We start from the raw sequence: 25,378 nt of genomic DNA on the forward strand, positions 1-25,378 counted from the left end.
TCCGCAAATCCCCACCAGTGTCCCTTCTGGTCAGGGCAGATCTGCCTGGGAATGAGAAGCAGGGACCCTCACAGGGGCAGGGGGAGCCAGGCAGGCACAGGTGGGCGCCCCAGTTTCTGGTAGGTGCTGCACGGGGCTGTCCACTTATTTGTGGGCATCTTAGGGCCCAGGGCGCCTGGGCAGGGGAACTCCTCCCTATTAAAGCCTGTACCTGCCCAGATGGGGCATTCTTAGAGGCTCTGGCCTAGAATGGGGGCAGCAGGGCCAAGGGGCACAGTGTGGGCACATGTGTGTGCATGAGGATGGGGGGGCACACGTGTGCGTGAGGATGGGGGCACACGTGTGTGTGAGGATGGGGTGCACACGTGTGCGCGTGAGGATCGGGGCGCACACGTGTGTGTGAGGATGGGGGCACACGTGTGCGTGAGGGGGTGCACATGCGTGAGGATGGGGGCACACGTGTGCGTGAGGGGGTGCACATGCGTGAGGGTGGGGGCGCACACGTGTGCGTGTGAGGATGGGGGTGCACACGTGTGCGTGTGAGGATGGGGGTGCACACGTGTGCGTGTGAGGATGGGGGCGCACACGTGTGTGTGAGGATGGGGTGCACACGTGTGCGTGTGAGGATGGGGGCACACATGTGTGTGTGAGAGGATGGGGGCACACGTGTGCGTGAGGGGGTGCACATGCGTGAGGGTGGGGGCGCACACGTGTGTGCATCATGGTGTGGGGTGTATGTGTGTGTGTGTGCGTGCATGTGCAGGCATGTGCCTTTGGCAGGTGTCTGTGTGTGTACATGGGGAGGGGGTAACTGGAGCTAGGCTATATATAAAGACTTAAGCAGTGCCCATGCAACGTTCTTTTAAGACCCTGAGCCCTTTCTGACCCCACTCTCCCAGGACCCAGGTACTGCTATGTCTGGAGGTCCAGCCTGGGACCATTTTCACAGAATTTGCCCTTGGATGCTCAGGAGCCCCCCTCCAGGGCTGGGGTGCTGAGGACACACACCCTCATGACTCAGAAGGGTTGTTGCCTTTATTGACGGTCCACTGTGTCTGTGTCTGGCACTGCCCACAGCTTACTGCCCTCAGGTGAGCCCAGGTACCTGCTCAGGAGAGGCCAGGCCTTGGGCGTGGGGAGCAGCATCCTGGAATCTCCCTGCTCTGGTGGCCACAGTCTCCCCAGAACTGTAGGGACCCAGGAGGTCCAGATCCCAGGGCATCAAAGAAGACTCAGGCCGAGGAGGATGGTGGTAAGGGAGGCCAGCAGGGCCCCTGGCTGGTGGTAGAAGCTGGAGGCCTCTGAGTAGCCATACTTGGTCCTGCAGGAATCCTCCAGCTTGTCCAGTGGGATGGGTTCCTCCTCAGGAGTTTGCGTGTGATCGCTCACCTGGGGACAGACACGGGCTGGGTTGCCTGCCTGCCGGCCGGCTGACAACACTGAAAGAAAACAACAGCACCCCCCTCACCTGTTCCACTGCCTTGAAGACCCTGAGCAGGTTGTCGGCCAGGGCGCCCCTGACCTCCGCCTCTGTCCACTGCCTTCTGAGCAGCTCGGCCACCAGGTCTGGGTACTTGGACACGTCCTCAAGCCCCGAGGGGACCCTGAGGTGAAGGCAGAGAGAACCAGGCTATGCATTCCAGGGCTCAGGGCTCAGGGGCCCGTCCACCTCCCCACACGCCACTGAGTTGCCCACGGCCCCATCCCAAGGCACCGGGGGTCCAGTGGAGTTGCCTTGAGAGTGAGACATGCTGGGCCTGTCTGCAGTGACCTACTTCCTAGCTTCAGACCCTCAGGACATGTTTCTGGGGGGTGTGACCCTCCCAGCTCATCCACAGGACACTGGCCTTGCCCCTTACCTTGAAACACCATCAAAGTCCCCACCAAAGCCCACGGCTCCGGCTCCCGCCACCTTCTTGATGTGGTCCAGATGGTCTGCCAAAGAAGGCAGCAGGTGTGGGTCCCAGGAGCAGGACCCCCGCCCCTGCCGCCGTGGCCGCTCACATCCACCTACCTGCTACCTGGGACAGGGTCGCCTCCTTTCGGCAGGAAACATAGTCGTTGTAGAAATTCACCATCACCAGGCTGCCTGTCTGGTTCTGCTCAGGAGAAGGGCGGGGCTGTGGGCGCAGGAGGGAGTGCCGCCACCCGGGACCAGCCCGGGGAGCAGGGCGGACCCCCACACCCTGCCCCACAGCCCCTCACCACCAGCTGGAGCACATGATCGGGCACGTTGCGCCGGTGTTGGCACAGGCTGTAGGCTGAGGAGTGGCTGAAGATGACGGGGGCCTTGGACAGCTTCAGGGTCGCATTCATGGTGGCCACGGACACGTGGGCCAAGTCAATGATGACCCCCAGCCGGTTCATCTCCTTCACCACGCTCTGCAGGAACACGGGGTGCAGGGGCCAGGAAGGCTGCACTGGACACACTGGTGTTTGCACAGCCTTCTGGGGTTCACCACAGCCCCCCTAACAAGTCCAGGCATGGGGGGGCGGGTTTGGGCAAGGGCCCCTTGCTGGGCCAGGTGCTCATGAACCCTTCAATGGCTGGGGGTGCCCTGGAAGGTGACCCTTCCAGTGAATACCCACCCTGGGACAACCCCTGCCAGCTCCGGCTGATAGGAAACCGAGGGCCTGAGAGGTAAGACCCTGGGTCCGGGGTCACTTCTCCTCTGAGGGGGACTGTGGTCCTTGCCGAATGCCCTGCTCACCTGGCCGAAGTCTGACAGGCCTTGGCTCTGGGCCTTGTCCTCTCCTTTGTCCACCAGCCAGTTGTCAGCCCTGGGAGAGCAGACAGCAGGTGTCCCAGGGGCAGAGTGCTCATCCTGGCCCACCCACGTCCCCGACGCCCGGAAGGACAGGGAGGTGCCGGAGGAGGGCAGAGCTAGTGTTTGACCCCCACCCTGTGACCCTCCCGCGTGGCCCGTGGGCCCTCCCTGGGGTCACTTACCAGGGCGTGTTGCAGCTGTGGGTGAGGGTCAGGTACCGCATGCCCAGGTGGTAGAGTGCCCGCAGGACGCCCAGGCTGCTGTCTATGGAGTGGCCGCCCTCCACGCCAACGAGACTGGCTATGCGCCCCTCCTGGAAGGCCTGCCGGATGCCTGTGAGGAGAGCCAGCTGGGGGCGTGCCCGCACGTCCCGGGAGCTTCCACAGGGCACACCTGGGCAGTCCGAGCTGCTCTGTTCCGGGATGGGGCTGGGGGAGCAGGGGCTCAGCAGGGCGGGCTGGACCCGGACCCACCTGTGCTGTTGGTGACGCACACAAAGGTCTCAGGGTACATCTGGCACATGCGGTGGATGACATCGATCTGCTCCAGTATCCTCCTCACAGCGTCTTTGTTCTGGGTGTCGCAGGGGGTGTATGCAGACCAGAACTAGGGGGCACGGGGGAGAGGGGCTAGGAGCGGAGCCTCTGAGTCCCACCCCCCACGTGCACAGGGGCGTCTCGGAGGCCCTCCCGTGGCCTGTGTGGCCATGAGTCCCCTCCGAAGACTCGTGGCCCCAAGGGGCTCAGGAGGTACCACCACCAGGGAGCCAGAACCCCGGCGGGGCGAGTGCAGGGCTGAGCTGAGGCCTACCTGGCCCCCCACAAAGCCAGCCTTCAGCTTGGGGATGTTGGTGTGTGTTTGGGCGAGGCTCGTCAGGTTGGCCTTCGCTTGCTGGAGCTGGTTGTTGAACATGGTTAGCAGCTGCCAGGGAAGGTCGTTGTGCCTGGGGGGCCCGGGGGGCAGGAGAAGGGTCAGAGGCAAGGCAGGATGGCCACGTGCACCTGGGGCCTCCCCTGTTTCTCACGGGCTCAGAGCTAAAGCCAGCCACAGGGGTGACACAGGGCTCCACGCTTATGGACACACCTGCACAGAGTAGCTGCTCCCTTGTGCCCCACACCCAGCCCAGGTCCCCAGAGGGAAAAGCGGCCCTGGGCAGCAGGGCGGGAGCTGGGTGTGGGACCCTGACCCTGACCGTTTTCACAAGTTAACGATGAACTCCTCCCCTTGCAGGGAGGGGGCAGGGATGTGGGTGTGGCCTGCCCTTGGGGGCCTGGCACCCCCCACCGCATCCTCCTGGGGCTGCAGGAGCAGGGCATCGGGGGCTCTGGGACAGCCCTGCCCTGTTTGCGAGCACATCCTAATATGCTTCCAAAGCACTGAGGCCCCTCTGAGTTTTCCCAGGAGCCAGTAGGGGTGAGTGCTTTGGAGGGAGAGAGGAGAGGAGGAAGGGAGGAGGAAGGGGGTTGAATGTCAGCAGCTGGTCGGGGGCTGCAAAGGCAGAACCCACAGGGCTGGGCAGATTCCTCCCTGGACCCAGGAACCAGGAGCAGCCCGAAGCAGGAGAGACCTCTGGGGCGCCAGGTCCCCCTAAGTTCCACGTGTGGAAGAGGTATGGGCCAGGGAGCTGATTGGAAATGCAGAGTCTCAGGCCCAGCTCAGACCTGCCGGTTGGAATCTGCACTTTAATCAGCCGGGCCTGGAAGGCGGGACACCTGTGGAGACGCCCCCGCTGGATCCCTGACGCAGTGCCAAGGGGCCTTCGTCCTGGTGTCTCGCGGCCCACCCAGCCCCTTCCCAGGGGGCACTGCCGGTGTGGGGGGCCACTCCTGCTTTCGAGACCCCTCCCCCCAGGACGAGCAGCCGTGGCCTCAGCCCCCATCCAGTGTCCCTCTCCAATCCTGGCTCCCGCCTCTCAGCTCCCACCTGTAACGGGGATGCTTCTGTACCTTCCTCAGAGCAACTGAGGGTAGAGGAGTAACTGCTAGCACCCGGGCCTCGTAGGCCCGCCGCCCCTGCTCTTTCGGGGGGGCTCCTGCCACAGCTGCGTCGTGATGTCACAGGGTGTGGGCTGCTGGCCAGGACGCCTTTGCTGACTGAGAGGTGGACGGGTAGCTGAACGCCAGAGTCCCAGTGCCTCTGGGTGCTGTCCTGGGGCAGGGCCGGGCAGGGCCCTGGATGGGACTTCACTCCGTGCCTGACGCCCCACCCTCTAGCCGCCAGCCAGGAACCCCCCGGCAGGGAGGGGCACTTTCCCTGGAGCCCAGGGTGGGGAACACAGGCCACCTTCACCCTGCGGTCAGCACTGCCGCTCTGGAGCTGCTGGACCCACCCTCCTTATCTGTGTGGTGGGGGCAGTGTCCTTGGGGGTGATATGAGGATCCTGCCCCTACTCCAAGGGGGGAGGTGACAGTTCCATGCACTTGAAGGACAGCTAGCTATTGTAGGAGAGACTGCCGGTGGCTTGTTATCCATTCTCCACCTTTTTCTTGGTAAGAACCCCCTATTTTTTTTTTTAAGATTTTATTTATTTGTCAGAACACAAGCAGGGGTAGTGGGAGAGGAAGAAGCAGGCTTCCCACTGAGCAGGGAGCCCGATGTGGGGCTCGATCCCAGGACCCTGGGATCATGACCTGAGCCGAAGGCAGACGCTTAACGACTGAGCCACCCAGGCATCCCAAGAGTCCCCTATTTTTAGCAGGGAACATGGCCGTTTGAAATAAAGATACTTCCCTGCCCCTTTATAGCCGGGTGTGGCCATGTGACTAAGTTCTGCCCTTTGGTAGCTTCCAGAAGATCTCGTTTACAGAGAGCTGTTGCTCACTCTTTGCCCTTTCTGTGTCTCTTCCTCATTCCTGCTGGCTGGCACGCAGATGTAAAGGCTGGGGCTGGTGCAGCCACTTTACACCGCGAGGTCACTATGGGAATGATGGCCGCTATGTTCCATTATGGAACACCATGCCAGGACTCCCTCTGGATTTCTCTTGTTGAAACCACTTACTTGGGTCTCTTACCTGCAAGAGTAATGCAGGTAGCTAATACTAACTGATCTATTAGTATGGATTTGGTCCTGTCAGCCTAGTTTTAACTTTCTAGCTCTTTGGACAATCCCAGATCCCCAAATCCCAGTTCCCTGAGTATTCCTGGCTGTCTGGGCTCTTTGATACATCTTACTCCTCATACAGGCCTCTGGACCCCCTGCCCCTGAACTCGGGCCCCCCTCTCCATGCCCAGCTGCCCGCCCCCCGCCCGCCCCCTCAGAATGAAGGAGCAGAGCACCTTCTCGGGCTCATACCAGACAGCGGGGGCTCCATCCAGGGTGGGAGCCCAGGGCAGCAGCCTCTGAGCAGACTTCGTGCCTCATCCCCCACGGAGCATGCATGAGGGGACCCTGGGGCCAGGAAGGAGGTACAGGGAAGGAAGCAAGGGCAGAGGGGTGCACACTAGCCTCTGGTGGCCCCACCCTTCTCTAGGGCCGCCACAGCTCCCTGAGGCTGCCAAAGAAGGACACATCCCATTTTCTCTGCTTTTCTTGCAGAGTTTTTTGTCCGACAAAGCCCAGAGCATCTGCCAAATAGTCACGACTGTAACATTTATTGAGCACTTACTGGTGCCGGAGACACACAGGGGCAGTCCTAACATTCCCCACCCATGGGTATGCTAGCGTGCGTCTCCTGCAGCTCTTTGGACTGGGCGCACGGGGAACCGAGTCCCCGCTCTCGGCTGGTCTGCAGGGGAGGTGTGACAGGAAGGGCGGCAGGAGCAGCAGGGCTGAGGTGTGTGCCCAGCTGGGGTTTTACATGGTCAGCAAACCCAGGAGGAGACGAGGGTGGCAGCGTGGACATGAGGACAAGCAGGGACAGTGGGAACCTGCCTTAGCATCCGGGTGTGGGGATGGCCAGGGTAAGGCAGGGGGTAGGTCTCAGGGGCCAGTGCGAGACTTCGGCCATAGTCCGAGCTCAATGGGAGCCATGGCGGGTGGGGAACTTGAGCCAGAAGGACAGGAGCTGGGACTTAGGTCTCCCAGACTCCCTCTGGTGCAGCATTGAGACCAGACCTCGGCTGGTGGAAGCCAGGACCGTCAGAGGCTCTCAGGTGACCCGGTGGAGGTGGGGAAGGGGGTGGGGAAGGAGGGTGGATGCAGATGCACTGGGAATTGGAGGGGACAGACCCTGCCAGGTTGGCTGTGACACCAGAGAAAGAACGAGGTGTCTCCAAGGTCTTGGCTGGAAAGGGGTCTGTGGGAGTGGGGGGGTCAGTGAGCACACAGGTGAGGTCAAGCTGTGCACCCAGCACAGAGGTAACCCGGGGACCCAGGGCTGATGAGGTCTCCTCCAGGTGGATGCAGGACACGGAGGGGAATGAGAAAGGTCTCAGAGGAGAGTCGAAAGGGCCAGGAAAGACCTCCCGGGGGCCCATGGTAGATGCCACCTTACCTGCAGCTTCAGGTGAAGAAGCTAAGGCCCCGAGAGGAAATATGGCTCCTTGGGCTATGTGGCCAGTTGGAGGCATGCCCGGGGCCAACACCCTCCACCCCCATCACCCACTCCGAGCTGGGACCTGGCACCGAGGGTGCAGGAGGGGGCAGTTGTCGGGCACCCCGGGAGCTGCTGAGGGCCACGGGGGCATTGCAACGTCTCTATTCCTGCTGATGCTTTGGGGGACCTCCTGAAGAAGCTGAGGCCAGCAAAGGGCAAAGGCCGTGTTGTGGATGGAGAGAGTGAGTCCCCGTAGAGATAGGTCTGTCCCCAGTCCTGTCACGTGAGTGGTGACTTACCCGTCGATGACAGGTGTGCCCCGCATGATTCTCTCAGCCTCATCCCGGAACTGGTCTCCGGTGCAGAGGGCCACGAGGGGCCAGAGCCACCAGCTGATCCACATGACGTCTCCAGGGACTGCTTCCAGCACTGCTGTGTGTGTCTGTCCTCACCCGGCTGCCTTGAGCACCGCGGGGTCCAGCCGAGGCTGCAAGGAGCTGCACTGTGTGCGGAAGAGAGAGCAGAGGTCTTTGGTCCAGGTGATTATTGCCAGGAGCTGTCCCATTCAAGGCTCCTGGCGTTCAATCAGTAACCAGCACTTCCCGGGAAGAGGGTGGGGGGCAGGTGGAAAGTCCTGGACCCTGTGGGCTGGGTGTCGCTGACTGGGCCGGGCAGTCGGAGGCCGCTGACCCCCGGGGAGCACCCAGAGCCGGTGAAAGGGCAGACTTGGGAGGGGTCGACAGTGCTGCTTGTGTCCTTACTCAACCTGGGGCCTGAGATCTGCAAAGAACGGCAACAATTGTTCAGAGTTGCCCTCTTGTAATGTACCCCTTTGTTTGCCTGTAAAAAGTTTCACGTGAGCATGGAAGATGGAGCGCGGCCCCCCAGGGGGGCTCCCACCACACCCCACCCAGCTCCTGGCCTGCAGCCCACTGGCGTCCCGGCCACCCCCATTCAGGCTGCAGGCTTCTGACCGAGCAGGCTGGACGCACGGGGAACCGAGTGTCTGCTCTCTGCTGGGTTTGGGTCAGAAATCTGGAGTGTCAGCATTTCTCAGCCCTGCTGCCCCCTCAGGGCTCCTGATGCCCAGTCACTGCTGAGACAGGAGGATCCTGGTCCCAGGGCTGGGCCAGCGTCCAGGGCCCTAGGGGGCAGCAGGGCTGGGAGGGAGCCAGGCCAGGAAGGCTGGTGAGAGGTGTGGGTGAGGCAGGGAGACCCCAGCCCACTCTGGGTCCTTAGGGCCTTCTCGGCGGGGTGAGAGGGGGCACGCAGACCCCATGCCCTCCCCAGGTTCCCTGACGCCTCTGCCCCTGGATAGCGTTGGACCCTCAAGCAGACCGGCGCTGCAGAGCCCCCCCGTGTCCTCACCCCACCTCCAAGGACAGGCCCTGCCGCCCGCCTGAGAAGGGAGGCCGTGCCCCAGCCCTGGCCCGGCTACCATTAGCGGAGTGTCCTGGGCCTTCTCCCTGTGGGGGTTGCTGGCGGGAAGGCCCACGTGGGGGCCGTGCTGAGAGTAGCAGCCCTCCTCCACTCCGGCTCCTCCCGCCCTCTCCCTGCCCCATCACTCACACATCCTGAGAGGACCGGTGGGGGGATGTCCTCAGTGTCACTGGCCCCAGTCCCCATCAAGGACTTTCTCCGCCAGGACCCGCACCCCAACGGGGTGTCCTCGGGACCAGACCGGGGGTTTGACCCTCAGCCAACCCTGTGCAGAGAAGACCTGCCTTGATGGGTGAGGAATGGAGTCCAGGCCCTCACTCTGGGCCCGGGGCTCCCGGCAGACCACGGCGTCGGGGGCGCTGTGAGGAAGCCCAGGGCCGGTTGGAACCAGGAGTCTCCGCGGAGGAGACGCACACGTCTGCCTGCCCTCTGCTGTGTCCTGCCGCAGACACGGTGTCCACTCACCTCCAACCTCCATGACCCGTCTCCTCGGGACCTGGGCGCTGCTTCGCGGGTGGGGCTCGGTCTGCTGGGGCCAGCGGACCGGCCTTCCCCGCTGAGAGCTCCCCTTCTCTGCCAACCTCTCTTGGAATCCGTTCTCTGCTTTATTAACATGTGTCTACGCCCTATTTTTCTCTCTTTATTTCTAACTTTTTTTCTTATTTCAGAGTTGGATCCTAAGAGCACATAATTGTATTTTATTTCTTAATCTCATCTGAGCATGTTTGTCTTTAAATATGATCATTCAAGCTGGTCCACACTTTCTTGTCCTACCTCCAGTCTCCTCCCGTTTCTTGCTTTTGCCAAAATTTTCAGATTATTTCAATTCCCTATCTCTCACACTCAGGAAGTTCCTTATTTTCTCCTCTCTTGATAGATATTTATTTGAATTTATTTCTTGCTTGTCTTACTTTCTTGGGCCGTTCCCCAGGCACGGTGGCGTCCTTGTGAATTCACACGGGTAATGAGCCTGACCCTTCGTGTCTGCCATCCAGCACCACAACCACGATGCCACAGGCCTGACTCCTTTGTTTGTACACGGTCTCGCTGGGTCCTCGAGTTCTCCATCCCTTCATCCGTCCCCACGTGGCCCAGGGGTTTGTCCTTTGAAACCCGCCTGACCCTTGATTTTGACCTTCTCTCCATTTTCAAATTCAGAATTCCTTGGCTTTAATCATTTTTTTAAAAAATTAAATTCTTGGGGGGACGCCTGGGTGGCTCAGTCGGTTAAGCGTCTGCCTTCGGCTCAGGTCATGACCTCAGGGTCCTGGGATCGAGTCCTGCATCGGGCTCCCTGCTCCGCGGGAAGCCTGCTTCCCCCTCCCACTCCCCCTGCTTGTGTGCTCTCTCTCTCTGTCTGATAAATAAATAAAATCTTTAAAAAAAATCAAATTCTTGGGGCGCCTGGGTGGCTCAGTCGGTGAAGTGTCTGCCTTCGACTCAGGTCCCGATCTCAGTTGAGCCCCGCCTCGGGCTCCCCGCTCAGGGGGGAGTCTGCTTCTCCCTCTGCCCCTCCCCCTGTGCTCTGTCTCTCTCTCAGATAAATAAAATCTTTTAAAAGAATAAAAATAAAACAATAGTAATTTTTTTAAAAAGCCCAACAGAAGAGGTCTTACCACACTCTCACCCAACTCCACTGTGGGAGGTGTACTCCCATTACCCCTGAATGATGGGCTACGTGGCTCTAACTTTATTTCCAGCTTTGCACATTGTGCCTCGACTTCCTATTTCCACTCACAGGGCTTGGTTCTCTCGAGGTGACTCCCTGGTTCTCCCAGGTACTCAGCACAGGAGTGGAAGGGACTGGCTTCAGGTGCAAATTCCAAAGTGGAGGGGACCACCGAAACTTCAGTCCTCAAAGTAAATAGTAGTTTAGTGCAATATTTCTAAAAATCAAAAGTTCGTGCAAAAAAAATACATGGATAAAATATAAACTTTTAAGTGAAGACCGGGCCAGGATTCTGACTTTCCTTTCTGAGCCCAGCTCCAACACAGTTCCACCCACACTAGCCTCAGGGATGTTCACATTCTGGTTCCTAACACTGGCTGCTCAGACAGAGGACAGCGTTTTTACACTTCCTTGGGTGCTACTCAGAGGAGAGGACTCAAGGCCACTGGGATCAGCAACACGTGGGAGGCCCCATGTGCCCTTGTTCAAATGTCATAAGCGTTCAGAGCATTACACCGAGTGTGAGCTGGCTCTGAGCCTGAGTGCAAGCCCTCTGGGCAGAGGCTCAAGTCCACACTGGGGATTCCATTTTACATCATTCCTTTGTTTGGCTCATAATTTGTGGGGGACAAGGCAGTGAGGCTGAGTGAGCTTGGGGTCAGACTGCTTGTATGAGCTGGTCAGATTTCTCAGCCTCAGTTTCTGTGCAAAATAGAAGTCACTGTGGTCGTGTTGGAAGTGCTAACAGCGCTAACCTCCCAGAGCCATGTCCAGTGGATCAAGACTCTCAACTCACACTTAAACCTGTTTGCTCTATATGGTTTTATTGTTCACCCTGGAGTTTCTGATTGCTTTTTTTTTTTTCTTCCACTGGGTGTTATTATCATATTCTCAATCTTCCTCCACTATGAGCCTGCCTCTTTTTTTGGTTTATGTTCTTATTTTGTTAGAGCTGGTCCTTAAATCATTCCTTAGCAGTGGGTATGAGGGAAGTAAATCTCTGAGTCCTTGAGTGTTTGCACATGTCTTTATGTTGTCCTCATAACTCGTCAATGGTGGGCACCTGGGTGGCTCAGTCAAGCGTCTGCCTTCGGCTCAGGTCACGATCCCGGGGTCCTGGGATGGAGCCCCGCGTTGGGCTCCTTGCTCAGCCCTCTCCCTCTGGCCTTCCACTGGAGCACTTTCTCCCTCTGATTGAGCTCTTTTGGATTCTCTTCTTCTTACCCGGATGCTTGTCCTCTCTTCCACTATCACCTGGAGGATGCAGGTGCGGCACTTAGGAAGACTGCTCATAGGGGTTGCTTTTCATTCCAGGTTCCTCCGCTTGCTGTGGTCACACAGTACCCATCTTCCACATCCTCGTGCCGTAGTGGTTCAGGGAAAGCCAGGGGCCAGCCTGGCCCAGGCCGTTCCTTTTTAAGGACTCAGTATGAGGAGAGAGGTGAGGAGGTGGAGAGCACACGCTGCAGAATCAGACCACCCTGGCTTCAAGCCCCATGCTGTGGCAGATTGCACTTCTCCGCGGTGGCTGCAGCAAAGCCTTCCATCCCACAGGCTACCCTTACAGTGTGACGCTGACCACTCGTTGAAGGTGACAGCCTCCACCTCCCGGCTGATAGAAGGTGGCAGGCATGACTTCTGTGCCCCTCCCTGGCTCTGTCTCCTGGAGCACTCCTCTGGAAACCCGGCCTAGCCATTCTTGCCAACAGCCCCGGCGCAGTCCCAGCTGACAGGTAGACACAAACTTTCAGGTGATCACAGCACCACCTGTGAGTCTTCCAGCTGAGGCCCAGATCCTGGGGCCCAGAGACCAGCTGGACCCCTGATGGAGTCCCAGGCCACAGGAAAGAAGGGTGCAAACACGAGCACGTGCACCAGCTGCTAAGTTGTGGGATCATTTGTTACACAGCAGTAGAGAACTGACACACTGGCCATTTTACTGTGACCAGTGACTTTGGTTTTCTTGTCTGTGAAATGGGGATGAATAATCCTAACCTCACAGGCAGCTACTCTGCCTTCCACTCGCAACTGCCACCTTATCTGTGCCCCACAGCTGCTTCCTTTTAGTCAAGAGAAGCCTCCTGTGCCCACCTCACATCTCGGTCTCACCTGGGGCTGGTGTGGGTGGTCCTCAGCCAGTGGGATGGAAGGAAGCCGGGGACAATGCTCTTCCCAGCTCGCCCCTGGGAGGAATCCTGAGGCCACCCTGATGAGGACCCTCTCAGACACTTCCCTCCTCCTGGCCCCATGGCCACTTCCCATAGAAGCAGCCTCCACCCGATCCTTGCCTCAAGCTCTGCTTTCTGGGGAGCCGCTCAGCAGTTTGCTTTAAATTGTACCATTTTTTTATTTAAATAAAGGGAAAAGTGTTATTAGTTGAGAAGTCAGCATCACTTGCCATAAGCAGAAGGAACACAGGAAAATAAACACATGGAAACAGAACAGTGCTACTGAGTCTCAGCCAGAGCCAGAGGGACACCGCACACGAAGTTACAGCTCTCCTGTCCGGGGAGGTGTCATGCCCCACCGGCGGGCAGAACCTTCGCACAAACCCGCTGCACAGGCAGCCAGGGGGCCACCAGAGGGCCTTGGGTCATCGGCCCCTCACAGAAGCGCCAGGGCATGAATTATCAGCTGAAGCTCACCAAGGATTATTCCACCCAAACTGCATCATGACGTGGGACCTCCCACCAGCTTCTCCCACACTCATGCTTCCAACCAGCCCAGGGAGAGAGTTCACAGCAGAATGGAGGCCCCAAGATCCACAACTCCCCCTCCTTCATGGCACACATGCTCTGGGGCATGAACAAGCGCATGCAGAGACACACACACACACAGAAACATGCAAACACAGCCTACCACGTGCCTACGTTCACACCTCACACACGCACAGAGTGACGGTGACAGACACACCCCCCTCACACGCATGCCAACAAGCCCCCGCCCCATAAACACCACCCACAGCAGACGTGCAGACCCCGTCCACGTCCACATCCGGACATCCTGCACCTGCAGAAGTGGACACGTGCAGACACACCTGCCCATGACCCCCTGCAGACGTGCGCACGGACAGGACAGACAGGAACGCTCGGACACAGCCCACACCCACGCATGCACACATGTGTACATGGGACGGACACACACATGCATGCTCTTCTACGTGATAAGCACACATACACTCAGCTCTCAGATGTGTGCACATAGAGACACACATTCCTAAGCACACACACACCCTCACACCCATGTGACCTCACACCCTGTCACACGCATGCCTAGCACATGGTGGTCTTGGTGTCATTGTGTCCACCTGGCTCCCACCCCCACCTCAGTGCCTGCAGCACAGCCCTCAGGCCCCGTGACCACTGATGGAGCGTGGCCTCCTGTGGGCTTGGAGAGAGGATGGAGGGGCACGGTGATGTCCCTGGGAGGACTCAGGGTGCAGGGCCAGCTCCAGCCTTTCTCCCAGGCTACCTTGGCCCTGGAGTGTCCTCAAGCCCCTCAACCTTCCAGGCCCAGCCAGGAGTGCCTCTACCCCCCAAAAGCCTTGCTCCCCAGTATCCACATAGATGAGTTGTCCGCAGGCTGGTGACTTCTCCACAGCCCTCCTGGTCCTGCCCTGTCCTCTACTTCCCCGGGGAGACCACAGGACCCTGCTGGCTCCCTCCACTGCTCTGAGTGTCGTGACCCACTGTCCACACAGCAGTGGGTCCCCTCTCCCAGGGACTTCCCCAAGAGGCTCCTATGAGGTCAGCTGGGAAGGGAGGGTTCCAGCCTTGTCGTCTGGTCTCACCACCTCCCCAACCCCAGGAGTGAACTTTTTTCTTTCTTTTTTTGAGAGAGAGAGAGTGAGCGAGCAGGGAGAGGGGGAGGGAGACAATCCTCAAGCCGACTCTCTGCTGAGCACGGAACCTGACGCGGGGCTTGATCCCAGGACCCTGAGATCACGACCTGAGCTGAAATCAAGAGTCAGACACTTAACCGACTGCACCCCCTAGGCGCCCCCAGAAGTGACCTTCTTACCCCTCTGCCTGGCATCCATCCATTACCCAAGAATCGCAGGACCCAGCCTGCTGGGCCCTTCCTTTCCCCCCACTCACAGCACACTCATCTGTTAGATATGCCTGAACTTGTCTGTGTCCCCCCCAGGTCAAGCTCGGAGGCTCACTGGGCACGCAGCAGGTACCCATTCGTGCATGCAGCCTCATCAGGCCGCCCTCCAGGGCTGGGAGGACACAGGCCTCCTAGGGCCTGAGAGCCCTGGCCCCAGGCCCAGTTCCCAGGCTCCCCAAGACTCACCATGGACAGGATGGGGTGTGCTGTCTCTGCCTCTTGGCCGCTGCTCCCAGCTCATGAGGGCTGGGGGGGTGTTCCTGTGTTTCTCAAGTTCGTCCCACCCCTGAGTCCTCCAGTCAGCTTCCCTCTCACATAAAAAGCCACCTCTTTAAAAACAAGTTCCCCCCGGGGCCTCTGCAATGCACCACAGCCACGGAGAGCAAGACCCAGGGGCTTAACGTCTTACACATGTCAGCTGTCTCTAGTTTCTGCCTCAGTCAGGCTTGCGCGTTCGGCCGTCCCCTGGGGCCTGAGATTCCCCTGCCCTGCAAGCTGGGCCTCGGGCCCCCGGGGGCAGGCAGGAAGCCACAGGGAAGCGGGTCCCCCAGACGGTAATGTGGGGGTGCTCTCAGGTAGGCTCTCGATGTCAGGTCGGAGGGTGGAATCGAGAGCCAGGGATGAGGGGCCTAGGGGCTGGGGGCTCAGAGAGGGCTCACCGGCCCCCAGGCAGCCTGTCACCCAAGCATCAGGGATGCCCACCCAGGCATTTTCTCCCAGTCCCCTAGGCTCTGCCCACTGCCCTCATTCCCTGGGGTCCAGAAGGACCTTCTGTGCTGCCCTGTCTCAGATATAGGAACGGGGTTGGCGCTAGCCTGGCCCATAGGCTGGGGCCCTGGTTCCCATGTGTGTCTTGGAGGGCAGGCGATTTCCCCCACATTCCAGCTATTAGAGCATCGAAAACAATCACGGACAGGAATGTCATCTGGCAGAGCCATGGGGACTTTCGAAATCAGGAAGGTCTGTGTGGGGACCCGGCTAGCTGGGAGACAGCTTCACCAAGGGGATTCAGAATTCTGAGGCTGGGATGGGGGCACATACCGTGGGGGGCGCTCTCTCTGGCCGGCAGCAAGCTGTCCCGACCCCACAGGGCAAGGGACACACAGCTGGGCCAGCAGCCTGGGGTGGGGACAAGGTGGGGGGCATAGCCTCCGCCCCGGCTGTGGGATCCCCCTGGGCCTCAGTCACCTGTCTCTGAGTAGAAGCAGCCCCTGGTCAGACGCTGCCATTCACACCACACCTGGAGGAACGTGGCTCAGTGATGCGGGGCTGAGCAGGGGGCTCTCTCCGTCTCGGAGCTAAGGGGCATCTGGAGTGAGGAGGGGGCTCTGACAGAGACAGGGATCCAGGCTGAGGGCAGGGCTGCCCAGTAAACAGTGACAGAGGCGGGGAGGGGGCACCCAGAAGAAGGGCTGCATGAGGGCCCTGTTCCAGGGAAGGTGGAGGCAGACCAGGGCCTCGGGGAGGCAGCCAGACGCAGGCCCTGGCCTGGAGGACCACCCCCAGTCCCACATGCGGGGAGGCACTGCTCTGGGGGCACAAAGACACCGAGCAGAACTTCCCCTCTGTGCCTGCCCTGGGGCGCTGACACCAGCCAGGAGGGCCCCTCCGGCAAGACCCTCATTAGGGACAGGGCAGGAGGCCTGGACCTGCTGTTGTCACTGACCTTCAGGAGAAGAGCCAGGTATAGGGGTGGGACAGAAATGTCTACTTTTAATGTTATTGCTTTTTGTACTGTTTGAAATTTTTAGCATGTGCGTTAAAATGGAAAAATCAAATTAATTAAAACAGAAAAAAAAGCCACTGAGGGGTCAAGCAGGCCTCTTATTCTCTGCACAGTGTCCTAGGGGGCCTGGGGTCCCCTCTGATTCTGCCCCAACCTAGCCCTCAGCCTTCTGTTCATGAGATGTAGGAGAGATTCCCCCCACACACTGTTGGCTTCAGATGCCACCCCCGTCCCCCCCCACCCCCCGAGTGTCAGACTCCCAGCAGGGTCAGGAGTCCACGGGAGAAGGGAGAGAGGACAAGTATAGGGGGCAGGAAGGTTGCCTGCCGCATCTGCCGGCCGCTGAGCTAGAGAGGAGCAGGGCGGCGAGGGGCCTCCTGCCAGGGCTGGCCTTGTCCCAGGACAGTAGAATGGGGCCCACAGTGCCCAGCAGGGTGACACTGTAGACTGAAGAAGAGTCACATGGACATGCTGAGGACTCTGGAGCACTGTCTGTGGGGACCTCTGTTTGTGAAATGGGCCGAAAGCCCTAAGCTTGACCTGAGGCTGGTGGACACTCAGGGTCCAGGCCAGGGGCTCAGGGTCAGTCCCCCTAGGGGCGGCCAGTTTCCCTCGGGCACAAGCCCTGACAGCAGGTGGTCCTGCCGTCCCTCCTGGCCACCCCCTGCCCTCTGCTGGCCAGCTGGGCTCCTGCGGGTGTGGCCCAGGAGGTGACTTCCATGGAGGCAGTGCCCTGCAGACACTGGGGAACCAGGAGGGCTGCTCAGGTCCTGCTACCCCCTTTCCCAGCTCTGGAAACCGAGGCACGGACTGCCCAGACCACAGGGTTCCAGAGCTGCACGTCACCCACTGCCACTTTCATGTTTTTGATACCACTCAGGCCAGCATGAGGGGAGAAGGGTATCTGGACCTCCCCTTCCTGCCCTGTCCTCTGGGGGCCTATCTGAGGCCACCCTCTGTGGCTTCTGGGAACCACCCTGCAGCCTCTGTTTCCCACTGGGCGCCCCGGTTCGATGCACCATTCTGATCCATCAGCACCCATGGGTGAGTCGGCCCTTCTCTAGATGGGACACTGAGGCCCAGAGAGGGGCAGGCCTGGGAGACATTCCATGTCCGGGGGCACCAGATGTCTCCTCCTGCCCATGACCTCAAACCACCACCTGCCTCCCTGGGGCTGGACGCAGGTCAGGGACAATTCTGAATCTCAGGGGAAGACCCCATGCATTACGTTTGCCTCTCCCCGTGGAGAACAGCTCCACGGTATATAAATGAGGCCACTTCCAAGCTCCCCAGGCACCAGGCAGGGTCCCTCCACCCAGCTGGTCCTGGCCTGTCCCAGCTCACACCCACCTGTCCCCTCACGTCCCCTAGCTCCAGACCCTGGCTCCTACTGTGAGCACAGGGAATTAAAGTGTGTCCCCTGGGGCGCCTGGGTGGCTCAGTCGTTAAGCGTCTGCCTTCAGCTCGGGTCATGATCCCAGGGTCCTGGGATCGAGCCCCGCATCAGGCTCCCTGCTTGGCGGGAGGCCTGCTTCTCCCTCTCCCACTCCCCCTGCTTGTGTTCCCTCCCTCGCTGTGTCTCTCTCTGTCAAATAAAAATAAAATCTTAAAAAAATAAATAAAAATTAAAAAATAAAATTTAAAGTGTGTCCCCTCCCAGCGTCTGTGACAGTGACGGCTGAATGAGAAAAGGAAAAGTAATACGGGATGCCTTTAAAGTGATCGTCTTTAAACGTGATTTCAGGGCTCCTGGGTGGCTCAGTTGGTGTAAAAGGGAGGCTGAAAGCACACTGTTCTTCAGGGTCATTGCTGACCTCGCTCAGTCTTTAGGAGGGAGGCAGGAGGAGGAGGCCCCAGCGACCAGCCAGTCAGGGGCCCGGGTGGGGGGCTCAGAGCCCGGGGGGCGGGGGCAGCAGCTGCCGAGCTGACCCATCCTGAGTCCTCAGCTTCAAGCCGGTGACCCATGCGCTTTATGCTCTGGAGTATCTCCTTACTTCCAAAGGCAAGATAAAGTTGAGGAAACGTCTGTGCATTAGATACAAAGAATATGCCTTGAGTAGACTTTGACTCTATTTTGTGAGTTCTGGTTACAAGAAGATCTGGTTTTGCCCATTGAGGGCAGAACATTCTGAGCTTTCTGAGAGAATCAAACAACCCTTGTCATCCTGCCAAAAACGGGCCCTTCCATGTGGACTGCTTAGTTGTTCATTCACTCACTCATTCATTCAACAAATGCTTTCCACCTGGTGGAGAGACAGCAGGGGGCAGGGCAGGGACCCTGCTCTCCGGCAGGTGGAACTCCAGGACAGGAAGGCTTCCTGGAGGAAGGAGCCAGTCAGGTAGGAGCACGGGAGGCAGAAAGGAGATGTGGGAGAGGACAGGCTGCAGAGGCCAGCAGGGGCCTTGCCAGCCTGGGCAGGTCTGGACTTCGTCCTAAGAACAACACAGAGGGGCTTCTGACTCAAAGATGGGTGTAGGGAAGAACCTGTTTGCCGTCTCCAGATGCTGGGGCTGACCACAGCTCTCCCACCTTCTAGAACCTGTTTCCAAGGCTCCTTGTCTCCCGGCTGTTCCCTGCTGAACCCGGGGTCCAGGGGCAGGAGAGCTGTCTGGCCACGTCCTCTCCAGACAGCACCTCCTTGGGCGGCAGTACCCCACGGACCCCCAGCCTACTCACCACGGCCTCGGCAACAGGCAGACGTGTCCCAGCCAGGGGCTCTCCTGGCCTGGGCCAGCCCCTCCCCTGCAGCTGTGCAGGCCCCACCCCCAGCCACCTGCCGGCCCTCCCAGGCCTCTCCCCAGGAAGGGGAAAATGCCCCGTTCAGCCCTGCCTCTCTGCATGTGGGGAAGGGGGAGTGGGGGCAGGCAGAGGGAAAGAAGGGTCTCACACAGGCCATTAACTGTTCCCCATCCCCCCCAGGGAGGAGCCCATGTCCGGGGCCAGAACCATCACCATGTTGTGGCAAGGAGACACCTGGGCAGATTTGGGGACCAACCCACCCTCCTCCAGTCTAAACCAATTCTGCAGACTCTGGGAACAGAGGCCAGGATGCAGGATGCATAAGGGGGCGGGGAATAAGCAGCCCACCAGGTGGGAGGAGGGGATGAAGTTGTCCCTGCCACGCTGCCCAGCTCAAGGTCCGTCCGCGCTGCTCCGTGGCCTCAGCTGTGAGAAGTCCCAGACATGTGAGGCCTGCACAAGTGTCTCGGCCTCGCCGGGCCCCAGCAGCACACCCCAATGTCCACCCACCGGGTGACCCACTATCTGCGGGGAAATGGAGAGGGGTTGGTTGGCCTGGGGGGGCTCTGAGCCGCTGATACCCAGTGGCAGCAGTGACCTGAGAACATCTACCTCCAGGAACTCATGCTCAATGGGGACAGATGTGTTCGAGGGGTGCTAGGATGCCAATGCTTTGAGGGGCCCTGAGGGCCAAGCATCCACTCTGGAGGAGGGGTGGGTTGGTGAAAGAACCAGAGGCTCTCCGAGTGGGCTCTCAAGTCTCAGGCTGCAGCCAGAAGAGGGGTGAAAAACCTGGGCCCAGGAGGTCATGAGGGGGTACAGGGTGGCAATGAGGGGCTTCTCTCTCCGAGAGCAAAGAGCCGGGCTCCCCAGACAGACCTCCCAGGAGAGAACCTTTGCCTCCCCTCTGTGCTTGCTCTGGGGAACATTTTGTTTGTTTCTGTTCATTTTGTTCCCAGGACATTGGGGCCAAATTTGACCCTTTGTCCCCAATAATTCTTCCTGAGCATATCTGCTTCTCCAGAATACCTCCAGACTGAGCTGATGGACACACCTGCTGGTCTCTCTCTTCCTTTGTAAGTGAGGATGGTGAGCAGCCCCGGGCTCCTAACTGCCCAGCGTGTGGGGTGGGCTGGGGTTTTCCTGGCTTTGTCACCGAAGGAGGGGCCGTTCAAGAGAAATGAGAATGTATGTCGGCTGCGTTTCCTGCCTCCAGCCCCACTTAAAATGGAAACAGCTGTACTAAATTCCGAGTAAACAGGCAGATGGCAGAGGCTGCCAGCCAAGCACATGTCAAAGATAAACACAGCCAGACACTAACGTGTGCAGGGTGGATTTTAATCAGTGATAACTATTGTACCAGGGAAAATAACGGGGGCGGGGGTGGACTGAGCTCCACTTGGGCTTGTGCGGAGTGATGGCATTGAACGGGGAGAATGAGAGGTAGGGAGGGGTGAACGGGGCTCAGTAGTCAGGGAAGTAGAAATTTACAAAAAGCAGGAAGGGCCCCCCAAACTCATTTGTCATAATAGTTGGCAAAAAGCAGGGCGAATGAGGGTAAGAAAACTCTGAACTGTTGCTCGGGTCCCTGTGCCTAATAAAAGTGCCCCCCAGGTCCACACTTTCACTTACTCCCAGTGTTGGGGAAATCTTGTTTGCTTCTCAAGACAGTAATGCAGAAAAGCTGCTAACCAGGAACCTTGAATCATTTATAATTTAGCTCTAGTTTCTCAAAAGGCCCAGAGGAAAAAAAGAGTGACATTTCTTCTGGTTTGAGTATTCTCTGATCTAAGAGCTCCAACTGGTATCTGCTTTGGTAAAGAAACAAGCTGTTCTAACAGTTTCATTCCTTAGGACAGTGCTAGAAACCAGAGAACATGGAAACGAAAACATTGAAATTCAGATGCACTCCCCCTACTTTTTGGCCTAAAGCTGTTAGATGATCCATGTTTTATGTTAAGTGTGTGACTAAAATATGTTATTAAAAATTACACATTTAGGGCGCCTGGGGGGCTCAGTCGGTGAAGTGTCTGCCTTCAGCTCAGGTCATGGTCCCAGGTCCTGGGATGGAGTCCCGCATCGGGCTCCCTGCTCGGCGGGAAGCCTGCTTCTCCCTCTCCCACTCCCCCTGCTTGTGTTCCCTCTCTCGCTGTGTCTCTCTCTGTCAAATAAATAAATAAAATCTTTAAAAAAAAATTACACATTTAAAAACAGGGGCAGGGGAGCCTGTGTAGCCCAGTCGGTAAAGCGTCTGCCTTCGGCTCAGGTCATGTTCCCGGGGTCCTGGGATCGAGTCCTGCATGGGGCTCCCTGCTCAGCGGGAAGCTTGCTTCTCCCTCTGCCTGCCCCCCCACCCCGCTTGTGCTCACTCTCTCTCAAATAAATAAATAAAATCTTAAAAAAAAAAAAGGAAGCAGTCCAACAGGAAAATGGGCAAAGGACATGAACCAAAGATGACAGAAAAAAAAAAATCCCTCGAACATCTGAGTAAGATGCTCAACCTTACACAGAATGAAGGAAAGGCAAATCACACCAGGACATCATTCTTCCAACAAAATGATTGACAACAATCCAAAAGTTAATTGAAATCAAAGTTGCACTTGTCCGTTGAAGGAGCAGCCCCATGTTGGGCAATTTATGCTGAGGATCTTACACACACACACAAACACACGCGCTGAGGATCTTACACACACACACACGCTGAGGATCTTACACACACACACACACACTGAGGATCTCACACACACACATGCTGAGGATCTTACACACACACGCGCGCGCACTGAGGATCTTACACACACACACTGAGGATCTTACACACACACGCTGAGGATCTTACACACACACACACTGAGGATCTTATACACATGCTGAGGATCTTACACACACACACACACACACCAGATACAAGATGGTGTGTACCGGAGTCGTTGCCACATTGTTATTTAACAGACCACCGAGGAAGTTCCAGTCTATTCCTCATGAGTCTGTGCATCAGCTGGGCCCAGGCCAGCGCTCCTTCTGCTCCCGGGACGTCAGCTGGGCCATTTCTGGGGCTGCCTTCTGGGGCTTGGCTGGTGCTAGAATGTCTCACACACCTTCGCTCTTGCGACCCGAGCCTTAGCTGGGTGGCTGGTGACCAAGGCCTAGGCTGGGCTTCCTTCCAGCCGGACAGTGCAGGCCCCTACAGGCCAGACGCTGAACCTGCTAGAACCACACGGCTTCACGCCCACCCCATCCTGTTGGTCAAACCACATCACACAGCAGCCCTGGTGTGAGGGCAGAGCATCACGCACATGGAAGGGGGTAGTGATTTCCTGCATTCCCTTTGGAAATAACCCACCATATTTTAACAGCACAAGAGTGGAGACAACTAGGGTCCACCTGGAGGAGAATGGTTAAAAAGCAAAACAAAACACAGGTGTTCCATACCCTATGAAACGAATGTGGAAACTCTCTACATGCTGATGTGCAAACACCTCCCAGATGTTCACGCAAACAGCTATGCACAGATGAAGCAAAGAAGACACATGTAACTGTTGGAGCCTGCCTAAGGAGTCCGGCTGGAGCACCCAACACACGGGGACGGTGGTTACCAGAGGCCAATGTCCCCCGGTATACAGCTTGCTAAAACGGGTTTGTTTTTAATTCTTTAAAGCTGTTTATTGTTTGATTGATTGATTGAACTCTACACCCAACGTGGGGCTTGAACTCACAACCTCAAGATCAAGAGTCACACGCTCTACCAAATGAGGCAGCCAGGTGCACCTAAAACTGGTTTCTTTGTACCGTGTGAGGATATTACCATACTCACTATTTACAACAACCACATTTTTTAAATGATATAAAAGTCATGGTTTTAGGGGCACCTGGATGGCTCAGTCAGTTAAACATCTGACTCTTGATTTCGGCTCAGGTCATGATCTCAGGGTTGTGCTGGTCATGGAGCCTACTTAAGATTCTCTCCCTCTGCCCTTCCCCCCCCCCCCCACCTGCTCACTCACACGCTCTCTTTCTCTCTCTCTCTCTAAAAAAAAAAAAAATTTTGGTTTTAGCACAGCGCACACATGGCCACCCTCCTCTGTTGAGACCACCGAGGGAAGCAGACCCCACCGGCCCGCCTCCCGCACCACAGTGGATCATCACCAGGGGCTGATCAGGCAGTGTTCTTGTAACAGGAAAGCAGTGCTATGAAATCAATCATACCCAGTCATTGCTGGAATGACCACACCTTGTCCTTGCTTAGAAGCGGATCCAGATGGACTATCTAGTTAGTCATCCTTAAGAAAGAGCAACATTCTCATTTCACCCAGTCGGGTCAGTCCCTTCCCCTCCTCTAGAGCAGAGTCTGCACCCAGGGGGCAAGGGGAGGGGTGTTGCGAGGCCCCCTGTACCCCCTCTCCATCTTCTGACCTCAAATCCAGCCCAATCCCACCTACCCACCTTCAAGCCCAGAAGGTTCCAGCTGGGGCTTTCCTGGGCCAGCCTGGTGGGTAAGCTAAGTTTTCTAGGGATGGGCAGCCAGGCAGAATGAGGAGGATTGAGTGGGGGGCTCAGACTGTTGCAGGGGGTGTCCGCGGTCTCTCCTCCTCCCTGGGGTTACGAGGGTGTGGGGATACGGAGGTGGGACCAGTGGTGGAGGCCGCTTGAGGGGCACCGTTCACACTCCCCAACACCTGACCACTATGATGAGATGTGTGTGGGGTCATCACATAAAACTATGGGTCACCTCACCCCTTTCAGCAGGGTCTTCTGACTGATCACTCCCCTGGTGGCCCATGTCAATAAATCTCCTGAAATACTTTTGATTGGCTCCATTACATTGTCTTGTGTTTGGGATGTGTTCAATGTTGAGTGTAAACATTTTTTTTAAAGTAGGCTCCACGCCCAACATGGGGCTTGAATTCACGACTCTGAGATCAAGAGTTGGATGCTCTGCTGACTGAGTCAGCCTGGCGCCCCGAATGTCAACATTTAAAGCCCCACTTCTCCTTCTTGGCCTTGGCAGAAGAGACCCTTTTGCCCTCTGAGGGCACTGACCCATGTCCCTTGTAATTCAGACCCCACCACAGACTATAGAGGGATGGCCCTCATCCCAGAGCCACCACCCTACTGGCCTGTTCTTAGGTCCTTGAATAGACTTTCTCCCCCTGCCTCAGGACCTTGGCACATGCTATATCCTTAGCCAGTCGGCTCTCTCCTTGCCTGCTGCCTGGTTCTCCTGGGGTGGCCTCAAGGATTGGGGTAGCAGTTACCTGCTTTCTGCCTCCATCTCTACCTTTGAAATGGTGGGACTAACAGCATCTGCCTGAAGGGGCTATCGCCCGAGACCTCGAGGGATGGCACAGCTGAGCCCCACACCAGGTGAAGCTCCTGTCTCAGACCAAGCTTCCGTCTTCCACCCAAGGCCTGCCTGAGTTGTAGGCAAGCGGCTGGTGTCCCTGGCACCTCACAGCTTGTTCAGATGTTAACCAAACCACAGCACAGAATTTTGGAGCGAGGTGCTAGCAGGTTATCCCCCTTTTCTGGGGCTTCCCAGAATCCTGATGGGTGGGCACAAAGAAGCATGGAGCTGGCCTTGACTCCAGCCACAGCTCCCCGTCTGCAGATGGAAGCTGACAGCACTGCCCAAAGGCTGGGAAGGAGCCTGGGCACTCAGCCGGCCCCAGCCAGGACAGCTGTGAGGACATCCACTGCAGGGGCCCCCCACACCCACTGCAGCCTCACGGAGCTCTTTACCTCCCCAGGTCAAGAAAGGGAAACTGCTACTCTGAAAAGGAAGTCAGCAAACTTTGGAGGGAGACGCTGGTCTGAGAGTCCCCCCCTTCCAGGTCAGCCCCACCTCTGCCTCTGCTCGGGAACCAACGGCATTCTTGCTGTGGGCACACCCGGGCTCTTGGGGGTGCTTCTGACCCTGCTCTCGCAGAGCAGCCCATCCCCAGCCTCTCTCCCCTCTCCTCTCCGCGGCTGGGGGAATGGTCCACATCCTAAGGCCCGCGGACTTGTTACCTCACACTTTGCAGCCATGATTAAGGACTCTGAGATGAGAGGTGATCCTGGGTTATCTGGGGAGGCCCCATGTTATCACAGGGTTTCTGTAAGAAGGAGGTAAGGGGGTCAGAGTCAGAGATGCGGCCATGGAAGCAGATGTGAGAGGGACACCTGAAGATGCTGCTGGTCATGAAGGTGGGGAAGGGGCCGCGGGCCAGGGATGCGGAGCCTCGAGAAGCTACAGAAGGCAGGAAACAGATTCTCTCCCAGAACCTCCAGAATGACTGCATCCCAGGTGACACCTTGATTTTAGGACCTCTGACCTCCAGAGCTGCAAGATAAAGAATCTGTGTTGTTCTGAGCCCATCACGTGTGGTCATCTGTTACAGCAGCAACGGGGGGCTCATACAGCCCCCGGGGCCACGTGCACACAGGGAGTCCAGGAAGGAGACTCGGGGG

The 25,378-nt window shown here is 57.8% G+C and overlaps 1 protein-coding gene across 1 annotated transcript; it reads right to left on the bottom strand.

Moving 5' to 3' along the window:
• Window positions 1-1,033: 1,033 nt before the first annotated feature.
• DPEP1 (dipeptidase 1) lies at window positions 1,034-14,696 on the bottom strand. Its single transcript, XM_036119757.2, has 11 exons — window positions 14,649-14,696; window positions 7,543-7,745; window positions 3,579-3,711; window positions 3,242-3,374; window positions 2,951-3,101; window positions 2,712-2,781; window positions 2,206-2,382; window positions 2,015-2,099; window positions 1,860-1,935; window positions 1,469-1,604; window positions 1,034-1,389 (listed from the first exon to the last, which is right to left on the bottom strand). Exons 2-11 carry the CDS (start codon window positions 7,644-7,646, stop codon window positions 1,222-1,224), a joined length of 1,233 nt encoding a protein of 410 aa, XP_035975650.1. The 5' UTR covers window positions 7,647-7,745; window positions 14,649-14,696; the 3' UTR covers window positions 1,034-1,221.
• Between the last annotated feature and the right edge of the window lie 10,682 nt (window positions 14,697-25,378).

This window comes from Halichoerus grypus, chromosome 15 (assembly GCF_964656455.1).
Source record: "Halichoerus grypus chromosome 15, mHalGry1.hap1.1, whole genome shotgun sequence".
NCBI classification, from domain to species: domain Eukaryota; kingdom Metazoa; phylum Chordata; class Mammalia; order Carnivora; family Phocidae; genus Halichoerus; species Halichoerus grypus.

What these genes read in the sequence shown, in the direction of transcription:
- DPEP1 (XM_036119757.2), bottom strand. Translation starts at nt 7,646, where the DNA reads ATGTGGATCAGCTGGTGGCTCTGGCCCCTCGTGGCCCTCTGCACCGGA. An exon ending in GTGCGTCACCAACAGCACAG is followed by an intron (nt 3,102 to 3,241) that starts GTGGGTCCGGGT and finishes CTCTCCTCACAG; the next exon opens with GCATCCGGCAGGCCTTCCAG. An exon ending in CACAGCTGCAACACGCCCTG is followed by an intron (nt 2,782 to 2,950) that starts GTAAGTGACCCC and finishes CTGCTCTCCCAG; the next exon opens with GGCTGACAACTGGCTGGTGG.